This window comes from Argiope bruennichi, chromosome 4, assembly GCF_947563725.1.
Source record: "Argiope bruennichi chromosome 4, qqArgBrue1.1, whole genome shotgun sequence".
Classification (NCBI taxonomy): Eukaryota; Metazoa; Arthropoda; class Arachnida; order Araneae; family Araneidae; genus Argiope; species Argiope bruennichi.
This window is the reverse complement of record NC_079154.1, coordinates 112,045,767-112,072,101: the sequence shown is the minus strand read 5'-3', so window position 1 is coordinate 112,072,101 and position 26,335 is coordinate 112,045,767. Positions and strand designations below refer to the sequence as shown.

Here is a 26,335-nt window from a genome sequence, read left to right as displayed (position 1 = left end):
CATTAGTATCTCATGTTTCTGAAACTGGATAGCACCTTCATGAGTACCGGACAAATGTACACAAGACTATAATGCCAAAAACAAGTTGCTGAAAGATATTGCTGCGAAAACTATATTTAATTATATACAACTATATTATATTATACGACTACTCGCGGTTTTGATTGTATTTTATAGCTTTGGATTTCTCTCTTTATTAAAAATAAAAATGACGAAAACTCTAATTAATAATTCTTGTGTTTAAATTTGTGTTTATCATCTATAATATTTTTACTTTATGAGTGAATTAAATCGACGCTAATTATAAAAGCAGGTTGTCTTCATAACTGTCATTTGACAGTTAAATCTTTAAAAAACGCAAAAAAAAATCTTTGAACTTTTTATCGATTTGCAATTTTCAAAAAAAAAAAAAAAAAATTACCAGCGGTTGTAATTGGACTAATTTTTAAAATGCATTTCTGCCACATGTCGCTGTTTATTTGATAATGTACGAAAAAGCTGCAAGCAAACAAAACATGAGTAATTTTTATTTTGAAATACATATTTGAATAGGACATTATTTTCTTCTGTGGAATATTTGATTTTTTTAAACTGCATGTACTGTACTAACATTTGATTTGAATATAAATTTCCTCTTGATGTTTTTAGATGACTCTTTTGCAATTAGAGTGTAACTTTGACTATTCTAATTACCTTAACATTTCTTTGTTGGAGAGGATAATAATGTAACTTTTAAACCACTGAAAATCTTTATATTAATCCAATTACTTATGTTTATATATTTCTACATTTAATCGCACTGATTTCTCTAGTCAGTGTTTTTCTATTCAATCACTTATGAAAAGCGGCACCTGAAAGACTTTTTAAAACAAAGATAATAGCATTAGTTGATCGTTGTTAACGAATGAATTGCTTTATTTTATTTTAAGATTTTTATTATAGTGTTGATTTTATCTAACATTATAAAATTTATAGTGTTGATTTTATTTAAACTTGTTTTATTTTTCATATATATCACTTGAATTCTTGCTTATTTTTGTCGTACTTAGTATTAATTATTTTTGTCGTACTTAGTATTAATTAATTATTTTTGTCGTACTTAGTATTAATTAATTATTTTTGTCGTACTTAGTTCGACAAAAATTAATAATTAATATTGAGCATTAATTTTTGCTTGTTTTTTGTCTTACTTAGTATTAATTATTATTAATTTTTGTCGTACTTAGTATTAATTCTTGCTTGTTTTTGCCGCACTTAGTATTAATTCTTGCTTGTTTTTGTCGCACTTAGTATTAATTCTTGCTTGTTTTTGTCGCACTTAGTATTAATTCTTGCTTGTTTTTGTCGCACCTAGAACTAATTCTTGCTTGTTTTTGTCGCATCTAGTATTAATTCTTGCTTGTTTTTGTCGTACTTAGTATTAATTCTTGCTTGTTTTTGTCGTAAGTATTTTAGTTCTGCTGAATGCATTGTGTTTGTGTATTGCGAGGCAAGTTTGGCAGTTGCTATTTTTCCACCCTCAAACACTCAAAAGTTATTTCTTTTGTTCCAAATTTTGATCGCAACTACTAATATTATTTGTTTCTTGTTGCTGTAATTTAATGACAACTTTCAACCCAACCTTTTTGTGCTTTTCCTTTGTTGCAATTTGTAAAAAAATAAGAGAATTTTACTACCCATTGTTTCATTTCAAGCTTTACATCTTTGGGGTTTACGTGGGAAATAAATATCAAATTATATATATTTACTATTCACTTTATATATTATTTAACTAACTTTATGAACTAGTTCTTTGTTTTGTTCAAGAAATTACGAAGCAAAATGTTGAATCGTAATTTATGCTAAGGTACACTGAAGCACGCACGTGAGTTGAAGCTTAAGATCTCAGGTATAACAAATTCCTAGTTATAAGAGGGATTTTCTAAATACATATCTTCTTCATGGCTTTATAAGTTCAGATCATTTAAATAATACTCTCATCTTATTTACATGTTAGCAAAGCAGCTGCAATAAATACTCATTAGACTTTCAAATTTAACTAAATATCAGGGAAATTTTTATATATGCAATCTCCAAATATATCTAGCTTATTATTAGAAGAAACAGGAAAAAATTTATAAACTCCCGTTTATATGGTTTTGCTTATAAGGGCGTTACATTGGTGCTCAAAAATTGTGTGAAGTCAGTCATAAAAATAAATTTAAAACATGTTAAACGTCTTAGATAAGCATTCTACAACTTGTTCTGAAACACAAAAGCAAATTCGTGACAATTCGGATCATTTATTTCAGGTTAATAGAAAAAAATTCTTAAGTAAGCCAGTTAAATAAACTCAAAGGTTGTGTTTCATCAATTACAAACAAAAAAAGCGATATCTACAGCTATGTCTTGCTGAAATTTATTATACTTTGTTTTCCTTCGGATATGTAATCCTTGAACGATCAATCCTTATAAAGAATTCATTTGTTTTCAAGGGATTCTTTACGCTCGCCAAGACAATTTTCTGCATTTGTCTTTTCATATTGGCATCCTAATTTGCCGCCAAATTGATTTTTTTAATTGAAATAGGATAGTTAGAATAGATTTCATCTCGCCTATTCTATCTCTTCTTCAAATCTCATTTGAAGAAGGTTTTAACATGAAATATAAACAACATAAAGCCTTTTATTTTTATTAGGGAATCAAAATTAATTATGTTAGCATTATTTAACTAATTTGAATCATTTTGAAATTCATCGCCATATAATACGGCCATTTCGTTCCATTTTGTAGCAGAAATTTTAGAAAACTATACTGCAGCTTTTCCATGCTGTATCATTTGAAAATCATGTTATTAAAATGTTTTTTATGGGAGAATTAATATGCTTTTTACTATGTTACACAGTTTAATTATATATTTAAAAATGCTCTATTTTAAGACAGCTGTTTCAAATTTAGATACATTTTATAATAAGTTATATTGTTCAAATTGGTCAAAAGTTGAATACATATTGAAAGAAGGTTATTTCAATTTTTGATTTATATTATAGAAAGTCTGCCATTAGAAGATTGACAGAATTAATTTGAATATCATAGGATTGGCAATTTCTAACCTCTACGGTGGATTACAATATTTTTTTTAAAGTTTATTTTATTTATGTGCTAATCTGTCTTTAAAAGTTCAACCATTTATGTCTTAAATGAATAATTTTTCTTTATTCTAAACAGTTGGTTTCATATTTTTTAATACTATGTACTCCATTTTAGAAAAGTACTAAATAATCTTTTAGTGACATAGGTTTATAAATACACAATTGTGAAAATATGCAAAAGAGCCAAATCGATACTGTGCCAAGATTACCATCCTTAAAATATTTTCTTTCCTTCTATAAAAGAATACAATCTTTCAAAGATCACTTTCCAAGCAGCACAAGATAGGTGACGATCTTGAAAAACGTAGCAAACACTGAGCAATATCGTACAGATGTTGCTCAATATACGAACTGTCTAAAAGAAAACTTGATTTTACCGAGATTGTCATTCTTAACCCTTTCATTACCTAACCGGCCCAACCGGCCTTAGAAATTAATTCTATCCTGCGGGCCATTCCTGCTTCAAATGAGTAATGTAGGATGTAAAATGAGTTATCACCAAAGATTTCCTTACTTTACATCTTACAACCGTCTTTAAAAAAAAAAAACTGGCTCTCCAGGATAGAATTTGTATGGCCGGTTAGACCGGATCAGTAATGAAAGAGTTAAAGTATTCTTTTTAAGCTTATCTTTCAAGGATCATTTTACAAGTAGAACAAGATATGTTACAATATTGTTCAATACTTTTGCACTGCTGGGATATTATCCAAGTGAAAACAATATATATATATATATAAAGTTTCTTTACATATATGAAACTTAGCTTAACTAGATAGATTTAAACTGAATAAGAAATAACAGTTGCGACTTAGTTCTTGCAAACAATATCATTGATATCGTGAAAGTCGCCCAGACAGTCTACGCCAGCTGTAAAAGAGAGGAAAATAATCTTCACAACACAAAACGAAGCATGAATGGATCATTCGCGTTTTGTTACAGAAAATCGCGACCTAATAAACTGCTTGCTGGATTGCGAAATGCCTAAGAGATTAAATTCTTGTTTTGATTATCTCAAAATTCTTCCAGAGAGGGTTCTTCTAGAGTCAGAAAATTGCACCAATAATAGTTTTTTTTACAGTCTCGTATCAGTTCGTCTCACTCTAAAATAGGGCATAAAGCTGCGTTGAAAAATGGAGGGGGGTTTAAATCGGGGAGCGGTGGCACTTGTGCATTGTGAAACGTGTTTTGCATACACCATTTTTCGTTTGTTTTGGCTCGACGTCACAGTTTACGTCAGGTAACGCACCCAGAGGACAAGGTGGACAAGCACTGCGAGAAGAACAGTCCATACTGATCTCTGAGGGTTGGGAGCATTGTTGCAGCCATCCTCTTGGCAACAGAAGAATTCAGACAGCTCGTGAACTGGAAGGGAGAAAAAATGTTTATTAAAAATATTAAACTATGAATTCCCTTGAATTATTCTGATTATGGAATAAGCGCACTTACAAAGCTCAATAATATTTTGTTCAAGTTCATTTCTCGAACTCAAATCAAAATGAGTTCTGTGATATATATATATATATTTATTTATTATATCGTAGTTCAATGATTGATATTTACTACTTAAAAAATATTTGAGGTAAATTCATATTATTTATTTAATTAAGCAACAAACTCGGACTATTATTAATAAATAACAATAGAAACAGAATTAGATAACGTGATAACGTTTAATGATGCAAACTATATTTATTTGGCTAAAATATAAAAGGGATGGAAAAAAAATTTCAGAGGTTGAGAAATTTTATAATCGAAAAGTAAAAAATACAGAAAAATACTCTAAAATTTTAATTCCACCTACTATTTTAATTAAAATTAACGAATCAACCATCAGTAGTGGTCTCTTCAAAACTTTCTCGCATACTTTTTAATAAACGTGCTATGCCAAAGAATGCCTTGAATGCCATTGGCGTACCATAGTTACGAAATATTAACCTTTGACGTCATTTTAGCATTTTAACTGAATCTACCACGTCATCCTTGGTGAGTGTTTTGGCGATTAATCCCTGACATGTCGGTAATAGTATCTGAAATCGAATTTGTGTTTTAGACACGTTTTTCTCTACCAATTCAAACAAATATGTGACACAAAACTGCTCTTGTAGTCACAAAATCCCTATTTAATATGCTTAAGTCATTGCATTTTTGAATTACCGCGTTTACATGTTTCTGAAAGCATAGACCAACAGACAGTCAACTAGGTATTGGTTTTGTCTCACACTTCGATAGGTGTCTATATTATAGATAATAAATTTGTTTACAGAATATTATCTATATAGCTCTCTTCTTTTTGCAATTATCATGTTAAATTATGTTCGAACGGCGGGACTGACAGACTTCCTCTGAAAAAATTTTACTCAAAATTTGATATAGGTGCAAATTTGGGGTAAAGACTTATACCAATTTTCAATCGTCTAGTGCAAAGCCCTTTTGAGTAAATTTTGCCACAGACAGACGGACGGATAGTTAAAAAAAATACGTTTTTCGAATTCAGGGTGGTATAAACATGAAGATTCCTCAAAATCTCGAGTTCGATTTTTGTTACTATTAATAAAATTTCTATATGCTACGTATACGAGGAAGTAAAAAATAGAAATTAGTTTTTATCAAGTTTTTCACTTATAAAATTGTTTTCATTCAAGTTGAAAATATAAAATTGATTACTTTTATAATTTGTTGAATTTTAGAAAACTAGCTTTTACCCGCGACTTCGTACGCGTGGAAATAGATTGGAATTTATAGCATGAATGGCTTTATCTTTTGTTATTCCTGCGCATGTGTGAATTTTCAAACGCCAATTGGGGCAGCACAAATGTATCAATTTTCTACGCAATACGGGGTAACGCAATATAGATTATAAAATTTAATTTCCTTTGTTCTGTTTTATTTTAATTCAAAAGTACTTCAAAATGAATCCGAAAGATCGATTCATTAACAATGTTTAGTTTTAAATGTATCGAACACTAAGAAAGTAAACAGAATCGTTTGAAATAGTAATAGTCAAAATCATGTTAAGCCTAATCTCATTGGCGTGGGCAAAAAAACCCATGAAGAGCTTTACTCATTTGGCGATTTCTGGCGGCAAAGTTAGTTTTTAATTAATAAACAATTAACCACTCAATTAAAAGGAATAAATAGTAGCCTGTGTCCTATTCCAGACTATAATATATCTCTGTGCTAAATTTCATCCAATTCTGTTCAGCCGTTCTGACGTGATTGACTAACAAACATCCATCCATCCATCCATTCAAATTTTCACATTTATAATAGTAGTATAGATAAATATGTGAGTGATGCAAGCATACTTTAGAGCAAGAGTTTTATTTTAAACTAATCTGATTACACATATAACTAATAACCTATTTAATTCTACAGTGATATTGTTTTTACTTTATTTAATTACATTAAATGATATGCAAACGTGACATGCATTACAGTAACAATAAAAAATGAAGCTTGGAATAGGAAATATTTTATCAAATTGGGTAACAGAAATCCATTTTGCTTTTATGTTTATTCGATTTGAAAAAAAAAATTCTAAGATCGAAATTCAGAAGAATCAAGAGATAAAAATAACGAAACGACAGAAGGTATTACCTCCACTCTTGCATTCGTAGGCGCAATCTCGCACTACTATTCCTTCATTTAAATATTTCTGAAAAGCAAAATGAAAAATAATTAATATACTGAATGATAACTGTATAAAAAAAACAACAAAAGTGCCATATAATGAGTGAAAACGAAATTTTTTTAAATGAATTAAATGCTGAATGTGAGAGAACAATTCTTCTGGTGATACGAGTAATATAGAATTTCCTTTATAAAAACGAATAAAATAGAGTAATATATAAAAGATGCCGGCGTCCTGGCATAGGGGTAGCGCATCTTCCCCGTGATCTGGGTGTTCTGGGTTCGAGTCCAGGGTTTGGTCCGTTGTTCTGTGAGATGTGTGAATGTGCCCTCCTGTAAAAAGGGATTGTGCAAGCGAATGAGTGATGCATGAGTAGTAAAGTCGCACTCTTGGCCCTAGTTGGCGCTACTAAAAAACAAGAGACTGTTCCTCACCGGCTTAACCCTTTAAAGGGCCATTTTTTTATAGTCATATTGTGTTAAAATATTTTTAGGCTTGAAATTAGAATAAGAAAAGGGATTCATTTAGCTTATTAGATTAATTTAATTTGATTCATTAATTAATTTGGTTAATTAATAATTAAGTACAAATCAAGAGACACCATTTTGTGTGAGAAAAAGAACTGAAGTATCTTAATTTCTGTTTTACTAAAAACATTTGTCAGAACTTATTCCAAACTACTTAATTTTATACAAAGATTGATCAATTTGGTGGGAAGCATACTTCCCACGGCCACAGAAAGGGTTAAATCGCTGTTTTCGTAACAGCGGACTTGTCCATGGCAAGTGCCATAAGAAACAACAACAACATATATAAAATATATAAAAGATAATAAAAATATTCTCTCATTATCTATTCATTAAATGTTGAAACGTGCAAATGCTGCTTGGCGTATATTATCATCGCGTGCACCTCAATAAAATAGTGTTTAGAATCTGTAGCACCACTTTCCAGTAGAGCTAGTCCTATCCTAAGAAGGACAGTTTTATGCACAGCTCTATTGGAGGCTGAATGGATATCGGATCAATTACCCCCGGGCTTAGTGACAAACATGGCGACCGTTTGGCGAATGTGGCGACAAAGTGAATAATACTATAATCTTCAGGAAATTTGGCGATATGATTAATATAAGGGGAATTATGCTGATTCTTCGAAAACCTTCTGTATCTGTTCCAGAACCCATAAAAGGCTGGAACCAGTGTGTTTTTAGTCAACGACGAATTAATTGGTTCAATCTATTGAAGCTCAAGCGATTAATGGATTGAGAACTGAACCATGCGATGAGTTTTGGAGACAAGTATTGAAGCAGCATCGAGTCGTGTGGGGAGTAGCCAGTCGTATAGCAGTGAGTTGGCAGTTGGGTACAGTTAAAGCGAGGAGGAGACAGTGGGAAATAACATGCGCTTGGAGAGACGTGTATGCAGCTATGGATGCTTTGGACACTTTGTATGCTATTGTGGTTATTTATATCCCATTACTATTTGTGGGCGGTTGGTTGTTGTAAATGCTGTTATGTGTTGTTCGTGTACGTTCAGCTGTGTTTTGTCGTCTGTATTTTTGTGTTAAACGTTATTTGTTATTGAGGCCTGTTGACTCCGTCACCATATGCCCACTAGAGTAAACCCATTAAATTCACGAATTTTGCGTACAGAATTGTTTCCGTAACAATATTAAATGTTTGTCATAATCATAGTCAAATCGAAGTTACTCCTATCTTGGCAAAGCATCCAGATTAATTTATTGTCCATCGTCGTCATCCCACAGAGGAGGGTACTAAGATTGATCTTAATGACCATTACAATTCACAGTATATTTTCTGAAACAGGAAGTGTGTCTCATCGTCGAAGTGGAGATAATCCGATCCCGCAATTTTCATACACTAATCAAATAAAGGAGAAAGAGTCACTGAACTGATAACTTCTCATCTTTATATACGAATAGTAATCCCAGGCGAAATTTTGATGATGACCCCCCCCCAGAAAAAAAACTTACTTCATGAACTAGAAATGTATACCATTCTATTATGGTATATTTGTGTAGTAAATATATCATTTAATATATCATAACTGAAGTTATCGCATTCGTTTACAGTACTGCGATCGAAAACTTTGTTGCTAATCGCGAAATATCTTTTTGAAGAGTTAAAAAACAACAAAAGGTAAGTAATTAAAGATACATAAAAATATATAAATTTAAAAATACATAGGAGGGACAGAATTAAAATTTTCTGAAGAATATCGTGATCGAAAACAGCTTGTTGAAGTGGTAGAACATTATGAAGATTATTTCCATGCAGGGTAAGTTATGTAATGATCAGGTGATTGCCAGAATAAAGCTTTACGAATGATAATCAAATACTCAGAATCCACTGGAATTGTCATGAAAAATTATAAAATGCGGAAAAAAAAAGACAACAATTTTGTTGGTTTACTTGTTGAGTTGACCATCAGAATGTTATTGAATAAGAGGAGAAATGAAAGAGTGGTGGAAATTTAGTAACAGTTTTCCGCTTTTAAATAAAACATCACTAATATCAGAGGAAAAATTAAGATGAAAAATTCGTAGGAATTAAAACAATTTATAAAATAACTTATAAAAATTAACAATAGTTTAATTAAATTAAGAACAAAATTAAAAATCACTACTAATTTGGAAAAATATTTATTTATTTATTTTTAAATTTGAGCGAAATTTTTCGAAATCCACTTAGGCAAAATTGGTTTATGTTGGAAAAGGAAAAAAAAAGTTATGGAAAAATATTTGGAAGTTCTTTTTTATCAATCATGATTTGAGAATTTAAACAAATCTAATTTTAAAAATGCTGGTTCTGGTTTCAAATCATAACGGTCAATTTTCAAAAAAGCGGGAAATTAAATTTGAAAAATTAAAAAAAAAGGTTTTACTCTGTGGCAACTGATTCTTGAAAAAAGTTAGAATTCGTTATCGTTATATAATTTATAATATACATTTCAAAATGGCTTCTGTTCCTAAAATTTAAAACCTTTAAATAATATCTTTAATGACCAACATTAAAATGTACTATAATTTTCAGCCGTCATAAAATTATTTGTGTATGCATATCATATGTTTATAATGAATTATTCAAACAGCAATATTTATATGTTGATGAATACCACAATGCATTTCTGTACGTAACATTATTTGTCTGGGTCTTAAAATACGAGACTGCTTTTATGGCGCAATAAATAATCGAATTTATTTTGTAAGAACATAAACAAAATTGTACCTAGCAATACAATTCTTTTTTCCTAATAGTTAAAAAATATTGACGGAAGTTATAAAATTAATAGTTAATTCTGAAGCTTTATCATAAGAAACGTATGCGAGTTTTATGCAATATACAAGGAATACTGAGAACTATTAGTCATAATATGATGATAACAAAGCAAAAAGCAATTTTTAACCGTGAATCACTCTTAAGTAATAACTATTGTGGCTGAAATACAAAACAATGATATCTGAATAACATATATATGTTCTCATCATACCATTTCGTTGCGAAATTCATATTCTTCTAAATTTTATCTTTAATCCAAAAGTGCATTAAATTCTCCCTACGCAGTATTATGACATCTGAAGTAACACGAAGTGCAAGAAAAATTACTAATAAAAATGTGGAAGCCATGGAAGTACAATACAGTTTTGTCGTGTTAAATCCTTAACAGAGAATAAAATTGGAAACTTCAAGGAAATGTGCAGCAATAAAAAAAAAGTCGGTAGCAGAGAGAGACAAATAAAAAAAAAAAAACAGTAAAAATTGCACTCACAAAGTCAGCAAAGTTAAAATCATAAAAACCTGTTCTGTTAAAAATTCATTTACTCCGTTCTTTTAACGTCTTTGGAAACCTATGGAAAATTGCTGCAAAATAAGCAAAAATATGCCATGGAATTCTCATTAAACTGTCATTAATCGCTGATTAAATATTTTTTTTTATGCTTTAATGCATTTTCATACCGATTGCACTTCACGATCAATTTTGACAAGCAAGCAATAAATAACAACAACACAAATACTATGTGACTCAATTATAGCGGAATATATATTAATTACAATGCTAATTAGTTCTTAACCTTTTAAAGGACCATTTTTTTCTAGTCATATTATGTTAAAGTATTTTTAGGCTTGAAATTAAATAAGAAAAGGGATTCATTTAGCTTATTAGATAAATTTGAGTAATTAATTAATTTGGTTAATTAATAATTAAGTGACAAACCAAGACGCATCATTTTGTGTGAGATAAAGAACTGAAGCATCTAAGTTTCTGTCTTTCTAAAAGAAACTTGTCTGAACTTATGCCAACCTACATAATTTCATACAACGATTGATAAATTTGGTGGAAAGCATACTTCCTACGGCCTTAGAAAGGGTTAAACGAATTGTTTATGCTAATAAGCACAAACATAAGTATATTGAACAATTTATTTTAATTTGTTAAATATAATACAGAAAGTAAAAATGAAATTAACATATATACACATATTTTGTCCCTTTGGGCACTTATATAATTATAAAAAAAACTTTCTAATGAATTAATTCACATATAAAATACATTCTTTGACATAATCAGTAATGATCATTTTGTCAAGTAGGCTAAGTTTAAAGTGAAACGCGATGCTACTATTTAGTCTCCATCTTAAAATGGAATGAAACAGGAATTTCATTAGAATTAAAACCATAAAATGTTTCCACGTATTCGTTACAATACATACATAGCAGCATATCTATCTACAGATAATTCACAAATAGTTCATAAAATATATTTATTTGAAAAAGTTGAAAAAATTATTTGCTTTTTTCATAACGCAAAGCTTCATCATCCATTTATCTTTTTCTTTTTTTGCCATTGTTTTCTTCTAATATCAGTACACAGGTCCCAATGTCTCGCATTCTCAAAAAAAGTGAAAGGTAATTTACATAAATAGTTACATTATAATAGCAATGATCAATTCCGCCCTATTTTATATTAAACTCTTCCCCACATGATATAGTGGCCTGGTGGTAAGGTCTCGGCTTGTGAGCCGTAGGGTTTCAGGTTCGAGACCCGATTCCACTGAAGAACCGTCGTGTAAGGGGGTCTGTTGCACATTAAATTAGTCATGCCAAATGTCCTCCCGCTGGTGTGGTGTGGCATGGAGAGGGGGGGGGGGTACCAGCTCAGGTGTCGTCCTCATCATCTGACTGCGGTTCAAAATGACGAGGTCCGTCCCAAAATAGCCCTAGTGTTGCTTTACAACGGGACGTTAATATAACTAAACCGAAATGATATAGAAAAATTTATTATTTACCATGGAAATGCAGTAGAAGGAATGTGTGACGATAATCGACCATGCACTTAAGTAATATTCCTATAAGGCCAAATTCATTCTTAGTAAAATATTACAATAATTTTTTATCATTTAAAATATGTTCTAAATTATTCTAAATAATAAACATTTAAATATCAAGACAGCAACTACTGATACAATCATGATTTAATATTTCCGATATTCTACTGATACTATAGGAAATAAAAACATATCATGTCACCAATCGCAAAAGCAAATCCAAAACAATTTATAGAATTATAACCAGAAAAGAAAATGCCTTTGCAATTCTTGCAAATATTCAATTCTTCAAAGGCTGGCCTAGCCGAATTACTCTAGCTGGCTTTGGAAGCCAAATCTTATTATATCGTCTGCACTATTGATTACCGCCTTGTCTGCACAATGGTTGATACATTTCAATGGCTACAACATAGATATCCTAATTAGCATGGTAACGGATGCTTCCATTTCGAGTCTTTGTTATAAACAAACAGTCTCCATGTCCGATTTTAGTTTGTGTATTCCTTCAGGAATTAAATATAAGAAAAGATTCAAATCACTTTCTAATATGCGTACGCTGAATCCAACTCAGTGTTTCCTTACTTGAGATAATCCAGTCAGAAAAAAGCTGATTAATATTTGATCTTGCATAAATACCTTAAAAGATCATCACTATTTTGAAAATTCATGTGAAATCTTGAACAAAATAAGTATTTTTTTTTTCTTTTTAGAGTATTTGACATTCTACGAATACTCATCAATATATCAATACCAATGAAGCACTAATATCGATACAAAATCAATATAAATACAGGATCGTAAACGTTAGCGTAGTTATTTTCCTTTTTTAAAACTATTCGATGCTTATCTTGGGATTTTTCATATCATTTTAAACCATGGTCAGATGATGAGGACGATATCTGTGATTGCATACCATTTCAAAGTTTCGAACCGCACTAATTTAATCTTGAAGACATATTTAATAGGCGTAAGGCCCACAAACATGAAGAATATTTAGTAGAATTTTGTTTGAAAATATTACTAATATTACTAAATATTACTAAATATACTTTGTCTCTAGATTATCGTGGTCTAGTATCAATAAAAGATTCTTAAAACATCACGAAATGAGAAATTAAAATTTTTTTATCTGAAAATTATTTAACGAAAAGAACAAAAAAATTTCGTAGAAAAAGAATAATTTTTCAATTAAAAAGTACTCTAGTTAGTGGGAAAATGGAATTTATTTTTGTAAGATTTTGAAGAAACCGAAGAAATAGAATTTAATCGTCATTCTTCATTAAAAATAAAGCTAAGACTCTTCGCTCAGTTTTTTAATCAAAAAATGCAAATGCATTATTTAGGAAATAATTAAATAAATAAATAATTCTGAATTGAAGAAAAACAAACATTAAAATAATTAATCAGTCTGTTTATTTGAAAGAGAAAAAAAATTCCACATTTTCTACTTATGCTGCTTACAAATGTAAATAAGGTAAAAAGGTATGACGTCACAAAATGAAAACGACTTTTCGATACATTTTTTTTTTCTAATTCCCGAATTCAGGCAGCGTTTTGTTAATGAACGAGCAATAATTAAAACTAATCTGCACAGACTGAATTGCTATTTAGAGAAGAGCACACATCATTAGTGCAAGGAAAATGATGTTAAAACTACTTAAGATATTTTTTTCAGATAGCAAAATGTAAGAAATGTATTAATTTTTTTCCGCTAAACTCTGTGAGCTTTGGCATATCAACTGTGATACAAATGAACAGGAAAAAATAGAATTTCATTTTAGCATTTCTAAATGTAGCAAAAACTGTTTAATTTTGCCTTCGTTGCTATGTAATTCCATCTGTTAGAGGCTGAAAAAGCTTCATACAAAAAGTAAATAAAAAGAAACAAAAATAAAACTTTGCAAGCGTATTTCTTTTGGTACCGAATTTTTTTATTCCTTTATCTAACTGCAGTGAAAAGTAATTTTCTATTTATTTTTTTTTATGTAATCAAACAAAATTTGCGAAGAGCATAATGTTTTGGGTATTGAAATTTCCCTTTTAAGATACACTGTGTAAATATAATTGGTGTAATATTTATGAAAAAAATTGTAATTTTTTCACTTGATTTTTTTTGTTTCAATATAAACTAAACACACTTGAATGTTTGAATAAAAATTGAATGTTTGTTTGAATTATATACAATTCCATTTCTCTTGACTGAACAAATGGAATTTGGTATCAATGTTCCTAAACATCGAAGTATAGAATATAAACTAGAATTTTTAATAAAACTGTACGCCTTACTTAAAAAAGATATTTATTGCATTTATTTTTAGTTTTACCTACAGTTTTTACAGTTGTAGAAGATATTTTGTACCATTTATTTTTACAATTTTACCTTATTTTGGATCATATTTTAGTAGTTTTAAAATTAGAATGCATCCAGTTGAAATATCATGTCTTGTCAATGGTTATATTTTAGTATGAACTTGCAGTGGCATGGGTAATATATAGCTTATTTCAAATATTTTAAATTCCATTTAATTTTATAATTTATTTCATTTTTTTTATAATTCACTCAGTTTCTTCTTCTATGAAATCGATGGAATTTTATATAATTTATCATATTTGTATGATTACTATTCATTTTGCATGGAGATAGAAAATGAAATAAGATTTAAAGTATTTATTTGATATATTGTAAAACTACTACTTCTCAAGAAGTAAAAATAAGAAGGGATCAAACTCACTAAATGAAATTCTATTTCTCCTTTTAAGTTTGTTATTTTTCAGTACATTGCTATGTATTTAATCATATCGAATTCACGATTATAATTTTCAGCTGCAACAGACATTGACAGAAAGTGAGGGTAAAACAAGCTCCCAGTGACTTATTGTGCGTAAGTTTTTTATGAAACCATCGGAAGTGGTCTCCCTAAAACCTTCTCGCATAATCACTGATAAATACGTTATTCCAGAGAATGGCATATTATAGTTATGAAATATTAATCTTTGGCATGAATTTAACATTTTTACTGAATGGCGAGTTATTTGGCGATAAATCCCTCGCATGCGTTAATGGTATCGAATTTGTGTTTTAGATATGTTACCCTCAATCGATTGGAACAAAAATTTGACGCAATAAATCACTTTAAACTACAAAATGCCGTACCAAATTTGACATATTTTGGCAAGTGGGAAGAAGAGTACGGTTTTTCATCGAAAGCCAGCCTTACAAAAAAGTTCCTTCCGACTATTAAATATAGGCTGGCACGAGAATCGCTCTTCTTCTGCTCTTTTAAAGTGACTCGGTTTCGTACTGGTTATGGGGATTTCGGTCAATATTTAAAAAGGTTTCCTCGACAGACCAGTGACATATGTGACTGTTCCTTAAGAGAAACTCAAAACGTTGAACGCATTATTTTTCGTGGCCTGCATGCGCAGGATTGCCGGAAAGTTCTTCAACAAAAACTTGGCATTTCAGCAAAGGATTGACCAGTTGCTCTGATCACTTTTGTGAATACAAAGTCCTCCTTTTTATCTTTCTTAGAATTTGATCAAGCTTTTAAATATAAATAATTTTACTCTTATACTACAGCCTAGAAATTTACACCTATCATTAACTACTTTGCATAGTATTTTTTTTTAAACTTTTGCATTCATTTTTGTTTAATATTTTGGGTTTTATGTGTATATATATTTGTTCTATTTTGTTTACTTTTATCTATTTCTTTTGTCTTGTTTTTCATTGCCTTTTAACTTTTGTTAAAGAGTTTCATAAAAGGTCTAATAGTTTTTATACTTCTGTGAGCCTCGTGTTGTACATTGTGGTGCACGAGGAGAATTTAATGTTTTAACTATAAATAAATAAATAAATAAATTTGATACATTTAAGTCAATGCGTTTTTGAATTATCGCCTTTACATGTTTCTGAAAGTACCGACGGACAGTCAACCCACAGTTGGATTTGGCTCAAAATTTGACTGAAGTCAACACTAAAGATGTTAAATCTTTGTATCAAATTTTATCTATCTGGTTCTCTTTGTTTTATAATTATTAATCATATTCGAACCACCGGACTTCCTCTGATAAGATTTTGTTCAAAATTTGATAGAAATTTTCAAATTCGGTGATAAGACCATATACCAATAATTTCAGCTGTCTAGATCAAGGCGTTTTTGACTTGTATTTGCCACAGATGGACTGTATTTGCCCCATTCAGGGGGGTCTAAAAAGTAAAAATTTGCCAAAATCTCGAGCTCTTTTTTTTTTTTTTTTACTATTACTATACTTCCTCTATACTACGTATAGGAGAAAGTAAAAACATTGAACACCATCGCGAATCCATTGCAGTTGGAATAACGATAACGAAGTAGTGGAAGTAACGAAGTAGTCTGTGGTGAATAGCTTATAAGCCAGTTAACAGCTACACTACCCGAGAAATTGCTTTTGTATCGTGGTCATGTTACTGGACTGCGAACCACAAGGTCTCAGTTCTATCCTCGCGCGTTCCAATCCGCCACATTGGTGACCCGGACGTGATTTGCGATTCCAATCCGCCACAAATCCATAACATGAATCGTGATGCATAATTTTGTCACGATATTGATGGTGGTCAGTTTGAGCATCTTAAGTAATCTAGAAATTATTTTTGGTATTTTTGTATTTTTATAATAATTAAAGCATATTTTTCGTCCGTTTCTTCTTCATATATAGTAATTAAAACATTATTTTCATTTCTCCCCCCCCCCTTCAGCTTTCGGATTGCGTTTCAAGTGAATACTCTTGTGTGAGCAAACAGATGTGGATACACTTAAAGATCATAAAATAACCTCGCATAATACTGGCATTTCATCCATTTTCCCTCTTAAAAGAATATATTTTTAAAGAATATAATATGGCATTTTTAAATTCTGACCATTAAACGGTTCAAAAAATATTTGATGAAATATTTCAGGGCAAATATATCTCAACATTAAAATAATCATTTCAAAAATTACTTAATTGGTTAAAAATTCTAATAAATGAACTATTTTATTAGATAGAGAATTATATATAAACAAAAGGTGAAGAATTTGTCTACGAATCATTATGCAAATTTCGCAGTTATTTTTATAAAAATAGACGAAAATTCATTAAGGCTTATGTCTCCTTACTATTCCGCTAAATTTATATTAACTACAGTCAGGAAGAGTTCAAGTTGATAATGTGAAAACTATGAGCTGATGTGCTTCTGAGTTTTAAGGGAAGGAAAAATTAAATACTTTTTGTGAAGAATTTTCTTGACACGAAAAACTATTAATTTGGTGTTTTAAAAATTATATCCAAATATATTCATTATTTTTAATTATAGTAACCATAAGTTTAAGCCTATTTGATTGCTTATATTTTACCCGGAACCTGACTAACTCTGACTTGCTGATTAAAGGCGACTTTGTTTTTCTCGATTTTCCGTCTTCATGAAAATTGAATCTTTTATTAATTTACATTTATTACTTTGAGTATTTGAAGAATTTTGAATGAAATGCTTGTTTAAAAATGATCTAAATGAAAATCCCAATCATTATTCAGATTGCTGTCGAATACTTTTCCCGAAATAAACCTTACGTTTAGCGTGCATTAAATTCTAAACAATATCCTGAACTCGCGAATGTGCATGTTAATTTAATAGGCCGATGGCGTGAGCGGAGAATTTTGCTAGAATCGCTGAAAATAGTTCCCGTTCGAATAAGCAGAGAGAAATGGCACGAAATACAAGATGCGCAGAGTTGAGCAAGGTACCTTTCTTAACAGATGTTCGATTTGAGTTGAGAAACAAATAAGGAATGCATATTTGTTATAGACGGATTCGCAATTTCATATAAATGGACATTTTGTAGATGCTTCTTAATAATTGCTTGAATTTGAATTTAGCATTATTTTATCTTAACTTCTTGATGTACGATATAATTTAATTTCCTGAAGATAAGGATAACAAATGAATTAAATGATAGTATTACTCGTATATTCCTTCATAAACTTTTTGTTCACATATTTTTTTGTATTTTAATTTTTTTCTTGTATTGCTATTGCGCAGTGATGTCTTTCCCACCTTGCATTCTTTTGTAAACTGATTTATTATCGTATATCTGATCTAGTTTTAAATTACCCCATGTGAATGAATACTTGGTACCCTTTTGAATCATCCTGTATATATAATCAATAATACAATCAAAATAAATATGTGAACAAATGCCAATAAAAGTTAATGACTAATTTGATGTGACTCACTAAATTTTTCATGAAGTTAAAGATATATTTGCAAAGAAAATTACAAAATATTTTGAAGTTATTTCTTCTTATTCCCTAGAAATTAGCTTTCATTCCTAGTTCCATTTTTTTTCTCCTCGACTATCCGAAAAAATTATTCTTCAAATTAAGTTTAAATATAAACGAATGAGTGATTAAAGATACATATATGCTGTGTATCTAAAACTAAAGATTAAGTATTAGTAATTTTATGGTAATATCTCCTTTCTAGAAAAGGTATTTCATATTTAAACCGAAATCTTTCGAAAATTTTCCATATATGTATTAATAAATCCGCGTTGTCAAAGATTTTTATTTTAATGTGATGTGGAAGTTTGGAAAACTAGCTGACATTGCAAGTATCGTCCTTGATATCTAACCATTGTTTTGACTTATGCAATTACACGTTTTTTTCTTTTATAAACTTCAAATAGTTAAAAAAAAATGCTAATATTAAAAAACAACCAATAACCACAAGGGGTGTGCTGATGCCGTTAGTTAATCAGATGCATTTCATTAAGAAAATATTTTTTGCCGACTTTCTTGTTTGTCATTAACCTAAACTACAAATTTGATCTTTTAATTATTTTATAAACGGTAATTCAAAATATAGTTAAAAAAAAGGAGGAGGAAAGTACGCGCGCATGCAGACTCGCATGTACATTCTATAACAGTTTATAGGCACTTGTTCATTTTTACTGTCTCCCGAGATAATATTAAAAGTAACTCTGACCCGTAAAGTATACGGAGTATGAAAAAATACTAATGCCAGTAACATATCCCTCTAGAACACGGAGAAGATATCCGTAGCACCATCCAAGCTTATAAATTCATTCCTTTGAAACATCGTATTTCACTCTGACTAAAAGACATATAATTTAGTACATGTCCTACAACCATGAGCAAGTTCTTTCAATGCAAGGCAAATAATTTGAATAATAATCAGTACAAAATAATATAAATCATATTAATACAATAAAGTAAATGCAATCTGATGTATACCTGTGTTAATAAAATATCAATAGTTTCCCAAACATTTATTTATAAATAAATCCATTTGAAATTTTGTTAAATATTCGTTATAAATTTGTATGATAACAGTAAATCAAATACATTAATATAATCAGTAATTTAGTACTATAAAATGCATATTATAATTTTGTATGCTAACAATAAATCATCATCTACTCAATTAGATATAAGACATGTAAAAAGTTTCTAAATTTTGTATTATTGTATAAAATTCAGATCAACATTCTTTCCATCGGCAAATCACCCTCTCCCCCTCCTCCCTAAAAAAAAACGCAATCTTCAATCATCTTGTAGAAATCTTGGTATCTAAGGTATATGGAGTTCCCTATGTCACTGTATTCCACATTGATTACATTCAAATCAAGTATAATAGAACTTGGCGACTTTATCATAATCTGAAAATCGCCAAATCCGGGGCCATAAAAACAAGCACATACCATACACTGAATTATAAATTAATTTTGTTATCTAAGTTACTAAATTAATGTTGCAATTAAAATAACGGCAATAAATAGTAAGAATGAACCCCATCATAAATATCTGAATTTATTTAAATCAAATAAAATCGGTCAAATTTGTGCGAGTGTTCTCATACATTTACCATAAAAAAAATCTCAGTTTGAATCTTTAGAACTCTTTTATATTCAAAAGAGTGCAATTTTTGATATGATGGCGGTCAATGTGATAAAAATAATTTAGATTACAAAGGAACAGTTTCACACTAAGTGCACTGATGTCCTTGTTCTCTTAATGGTGAGTTAGGTGTTGCCATAATTTGCAGTCTGACCTTATCAGAGTACTTTGCTTTTAGTCACTGTCTGTAGCCCTGCAACAGATTTAATATATTTCGGGAAAAAATGTACAGCAATATTTCTGCTAACGAACATTGGTGGCATTACTTTCATTAAGGTAATAGAATGGAAAAAAAAGTAAGTTTTTTTTTTCCCAACACCGTCTGGAAAGTTCTTTTTTTTCCTATTACGATCGCAAAATGACTAATACAGAAATGCATTAAACTAATATGGAACTAATTTAGAATAATATTACCACTGAAATTCTGCCAGGATTGATTTTGATTTGATGGATCACTATTGGATTTTGTTGCTTGTGCTTGAGACAGTCTCCCTCGGAAAATATTAGCTTTAAAAGTGTGATACATTATATCCATCATTCAAATACTAGTAGCGTTTTTATATCGATGTATTTTTTTTCACCTAGTTGAATGACAATGTATCCATTTTAATCGTCGTCCAATACCAATTTCCTAAATCGTTAAAGACAAGTATAAACTTTCGGTTGAAAAATGTTGTCTACATGATAAAAATCATTACATTTTATGCTTCATACAATAAACGTATTGTGATAAAGCTACGAATTGTACATTTTCATACAGCCCTTTTCCGTTCTATTGGTCATATGTAGTAAAATATGCTTGGCATATTATTATTTAAACAAAAATAAACTTCGCTCTTTTACAATTGGAATTGGCGGAGTTATGAAACTTTGAATATCTCTATTTTAAAAGATTGAATAATATTCGGGTGTCAATAGATGGCGCTTCTTCGAGTCATCCATTAATGAGATAAAAATAATGAAATTCTGAGCTTCATAACTTGCTCGATGTATATATTAACTATTTCATTTCAAAAACTGTGAAAGAGAGTCACAACAATAAATTTGAGTTCGATAGTCACATGATTGCTCTAAATATGGTTGACACAATCTTCTGAAATTTTCTTTCTTTTTTGTCTTTATTTCATTAGGATGTTGCGTAGATTTTATCTTAATACGCGCCTTGCTCATTACAGAGAAAGAATTGAAAGTTCAAGTAGAGAATTCTTCATTTGGTAGAATTGAAAGTTCAAGTAGAGAATTCTTCATTTGGTAGAATCGAAAGTTCAAGTAGAGAATTCTTCATTTGGTAGAATCGAAAGTTCAAGTAGAGAATTCTTCATTTGGTAGAATTGAAAGTTCAAGTAGAGAATTCTTCATTTGGTAGAATCGAAAGTTCAAGTAGAGAATTCTTCATTTGGTAGAATCGAAAGTTCAAGTAGAGAATTCTTCATTTGGTAGAATTGAAAGTTCAAGTAGAGAATTCTTCATTTGGTAGAATTGAAAGTTCAAGTAGAGAATTCTTCATTTGGTAGAATCGAAAGTTCAAGTAGAGAATTCTTCATTTGGTAGAATTGAAAGTTCAAGTAGAGAATTCTTCATTTGGTAGAATTGAAAGTTCAAGTAGAGAATTCTTCATTTGGTAGAATTGAAAGTTAAAGTAGAGAATTCTTCATTTGGTAGAATTGAAAGTTAAAGTAGAGAATTCTTCATTTGGTAGAATTGAAAGTTCAAGTAGAGAATTCTTCATTTGGTAGAATTGAAAGTTCAAGTAGAGAATTCTTCATTTGGTAGAATTGAAAGTTCAAGTAGAGAATTCTTCATTTGGTAGAATTGAAAGTTCAAGTAGAGAATTCTTCATTTGGTAGAATTGAAAGTTCAAGTAGAGAATTCTTCATTTGGTAGAATTGAAAGTTCAAGTAGAGAATTCTTCATTTAGAAGAATTGAAAGTTCAAGTAGAGAATCTTCATATGGTAGCATAATGCAGGGAAGCTCAGGAGAAGATACGTACATAAGGCTATTATTATATACATACACAATATTTTAAATTTTCTTCTGTAACATATTTGCTTTTTTCTTCCTATCGCTGTTTACGAGGAAGTTATAGTCGTCGGCGTATATAACTTGCAATTCCACACTTTATTAACCTCTCATGACAGCATATTATTATCAGTTTGTAATAATTCTACCTTCGGAGCAAGATACGGATTTAGTTTTAAAGATGTATCAAATAGAGACATATAATTCCCAGCCTTAACGACCATTTGGCGACTTGGCCAAAAACTTAAGGTTTTTCGAAAGCACAGGAATTTTGGTGATATCTCTATTAGGAGCCAAGTTATAGGATACTTCTAAATCTTTCGAGCTCCCATCCCTAGAACAATAAAAAAAGCGGAAGAGCACACACAGGATTCATGTGAGAGAATTCGGAGTGTTGATCGAAAAGCAAGTTTTCCAGTTGTTTCACACTGAACAACTCTTGTTGAGGGACTATTTAATTAGAAACTTACTGTTTGCAAGCCTTTAAATAAATAAGCGATTATAATTAAATTTGCAAGTTGATGGATTCTGCAAATACTGCCTTTGTGAATACTTCTGCTGTATTTTAATATTTCGTATTTCCTCTGGAGCAAAACATCGGTATCTGTTATTGAGGTTTTTAGACATCTTGCCGTGTGCACATCGGACGGATTTTCTGTCATAATATACAAAGTACACTAAGCTTATTTACACTATGGATTTTTGAAGGGATCATATCTCGAAATCGCGAATCTACCATAAAGGTGTTATGTTCCAATAATTGGTGAAAAGAATTGAAATGAATAAATATTCAGAAATTCAGTTTTCCTATTTATTTTTTAAAATTTTGTTAATCAAAAGCTCAGCAGATAACTTACAGAAAAAGTTAATCCATATACAACTTTATTGTTTTAAAACAATCTTAAAAAGGCTTCGGAGAATCTTAGATGTCTAAGAGGTGAAATATCGAGATTTAATCAAGGTATGAAAATAGTATTGCTCAAATTTTTGAATGGATATATGATGTGACTATGACATCCGCTTTAAAATTTAAACTAATATCAAGTTTGAGATCTGTTAAAAATTTCACTCTTAATTATATTACTCTTAACGTGCGCACAAAAAAAGTACGTTTAATTTCATCACAGGACGTTTGAGTATAAATGATGATATTAAAATGACGAAAAGTATTGTTATAAAATGTATTTAAAAATATTTATAAGAATTTATTAAAATTACAGAAAAAAATTAAAATAAAATATAATAAAATTATAAACTCAATTTTTAAAAAAAATTTACAAAAGTTTATATGCAATAGCATGCTTCAAAATTAGGATTGACATTTCGAATATTAACATTAAAAAAGGCTTAACATTTCGAATAATTTTTAATTAATCGGCAACTTATATGTTTGGCAACTCATGCTCCAACTGTCTCTAATATAAAATATTTTGTACGATTTCTAATCATAAAACCGCTTTATAATATATTTTATAGGACATAATGTAAGATTTTCGTTTGATTTCTTCTTTAAAAATTGGAAACATTTTTCTTACTGAGCGCTTGTAACCTAAGGATTACCTACGAACCCAACAGGTAGCTTTAGGTCAACAGCCCACCCTATCAAATGCTTTAAACATTATTTTCCATCAAGAATACAACAGAATGCAATTTACACGTACCATGCCAGCCTGTAAACAAAATCACATTCAAGTTTGTTACTGCACTTAGCATCAGTAAATATGAAGAAACCCATTAGATGTTTCGTCACTTCAATCTATGACAATATGAAAAGAGGAAAACCCATGGTCAGTCAAGAGATATAATTTCCTTTTTTTCCTAACTGTTTAGACAACATCTTATTTATAATGAAAGATTAATCATGACTAACTTCATGCTTACGTTTTTCTTTTCTAGTGTTATAACTATTCTCTAGCAAGCGAAGTGGAAACCGCCTATGGCATTTGTAAAACAATATAAAGGTCGATTTCGAAATACAAGAAACGAAAGCACGTTATACTCACTAGACAGTATTTATCTCTGGGGCGGCATTCCTTAAGGTCTGTCTGATTGTAGGTGTAGCAGGGGATGACGGAGCCAGCACCATCTGGCGTGTACTTTCCACATCTGTAGCATTTGAGAGCGACAGCCATGGAGACTGAAAAAAAACCCCAATTAGAATCATCACAAAGAATAAATGCATAAGTCGTTTATATTAGCATTCTGAATATTTAAAACAATTATATACATTTTACCACCTTTCACAAATATTAGAATATATCGTTTTTGGAGTAAGTGTTTGTGAGAAATCCCTAAGTTATAGACTGCACTGAATCTAATAGATGGACTAAATATAATCATCCAGTGCAGTCTGTAACGCTGGATGGAATTAGAAATATTTCAACCACTTTAGTCGCCAATACTATTATTACTTTTTGACGTTGGACAAATCAAGCAGGTTTTTCTAAAGTTCAGATATTTAATTTAGTTATTTTAACTTCTTGTTTTAAAGCAACACTAGAACTATTTTGGGACGGACTCATAATTTTGAACCACGCTCAGATGGCGAGGACGACAGATAAGCTGGTACCCCCTCTCCAAACATCCGCATCACACCAGCGGGAGAACATATGGCCTAGATTGATTTAACGTACACTAGACCCGCTCATATGACGGTTCTTCTGTAGAATCGGGTCTCGGATCAGGAACTTCCCTATCCCAAAGTCGAGATCTTACCACCAGGTCCTCTGAAGTTTAAATTGATTTATCATTTTGTAAATGCACTTTGGGAATAATAAAAAATTATAATTAGTCATAGGATCATGAACCTTAAGTTTCATTCACATCGGATTATAGTAAAAGTCAATTAAGGTGAGATCTGCAACTTTAATTCTTTTATATTTATTCTGATTCATTCGAAATTATTTATAATATTTTATTTAAGCATTACTTTTATTTCATATTTGGCGTCGCATTTTATTCTGGTAGTGTATTGGTAATTATTTCAATCAGATTTTAGTGATTAGTTTTTGATTTGATTGTGTGTTCGTGAGCACTTAGGAACAGAGACGATCCGAGACGCAAGGAAATAAAACTTTTAATGTTATTATATATTTATATCTAAAGTGAACTTCAAATAATATACATATATAATATATTCTGGTAATGTGCATGACATTTTCAACTACAACGTTAATCTGAGACATTCGGGAAATATTAAATATTATTAACAGGACAGCACCCCGGCTAAGCTTATGCAGCTTCTAAATTTTTTGTTTAGAAACCACGTGGAAAATATTTTAAGCAAAATAAAGTCGATGCTATCTTTCAAGTGACATAAGGAGATGATGATGATTGTGTTAAGACTTCTGGGCCTCTAACCAACTCTGTTATACTTTAGGGTAAACTAACCCAAACTTTAGTAAAGCAAGCAGTGAAATGTTTGTGTCAAGAAGGCATAAAGATGAAAGCAGTTTCTTAAAAAATGACTTTTATTAAAAATCAAGAATAAAGTCAATGTGCTCGTCACTGGAGCAATCAAAATAATAAGTTGAATAATAAAAACTTAAATCAACATTACCAGACCTCAGATTCGAACCGTCTAAAAAAACTAATCGGCATAGTTAAAACGTTGAAGCAATTCAGTTGCATAGCCAAACCGTCGACACACACACACACACACACACACACACACACACACACACACACACACACACACACACACACACACACACACACACACACACACACACACACACACACACACACACACACACACACACACACACACACACACACACACACACACACACACACACACACACACACACACACACACTCTCTCTCTCTCTCTCTCTCTCTGCCAACAACAAAACACGAAACTCACGAATTGGAAAAACAACACAAGGACCGTAAAATTCGGATCGATCCGAAAATAACTTTCACATGGTTTTTCTTTAAATGTCTAACAGATTGAATAAAGAAACACATATTTTTCATGAGATAACAAATACTCTCCCCTGAGGGAAAGGTATCAAAGCATTGGCCTAGTCCTTTAGGGGAGTATAAATTCTAAGTGAGGCAAAATTATGCTTTGAAAAAGATGCAACTAATCGATAAAAAACAAAACAAATTAATAAAACTTGTCTGTAATGTATAGACTAACGAAATCTTGTTTTAATCGCAGAGTATAAGAAAGAATTTCAATAAAAAAAGGTAAAGAAGATTCAGACCTTTAGTCTGAAATATCTTAATATGATAATACATTTTTTTCTGTCGCATCATTTTTAAAAC

At 30.5% G+C, this 26,335-nt stretch overlaps 1 protein-coding gene across 3 annotated transcripts in view; it reads right to left on the bottom strand.

The window, feature by feature from the left end:
* Positions 1–285: 285 nt before the first annotated feature.
* The window catches only part of LOC129965880 (uncharacterized), a 156,887-nt gene continuing 130,837 nt past the window's right edge, over positions 286–26,335 (bottom strand). For all 3 annotated transcript variants that reach the window (XM_056080134.1, XM_056080133.1, XM_056080135.1), the window contains exons 2-4: positions 24,067–24,200; positions 6,729–6,786; positions 286–4,493 (exon numbers count right to left, since the gene is read on the bottom strand). In XM_056080134.1, the coding sequence (XP_055936109.1) occupies positions 4,360–4,493; positions 6,729–6,786; positions 24,067–24,195 (321 nt within the window). In that variant the 5' untranslated portion in view covers positions 24,196–24,200 and the 3' untranslated portion in view covers positions 286–4,359. The remainder of the gene's footprint in view (positions 4,494–6,728; positions 6,787–24,066; positions 24,201–26,335) is intronic.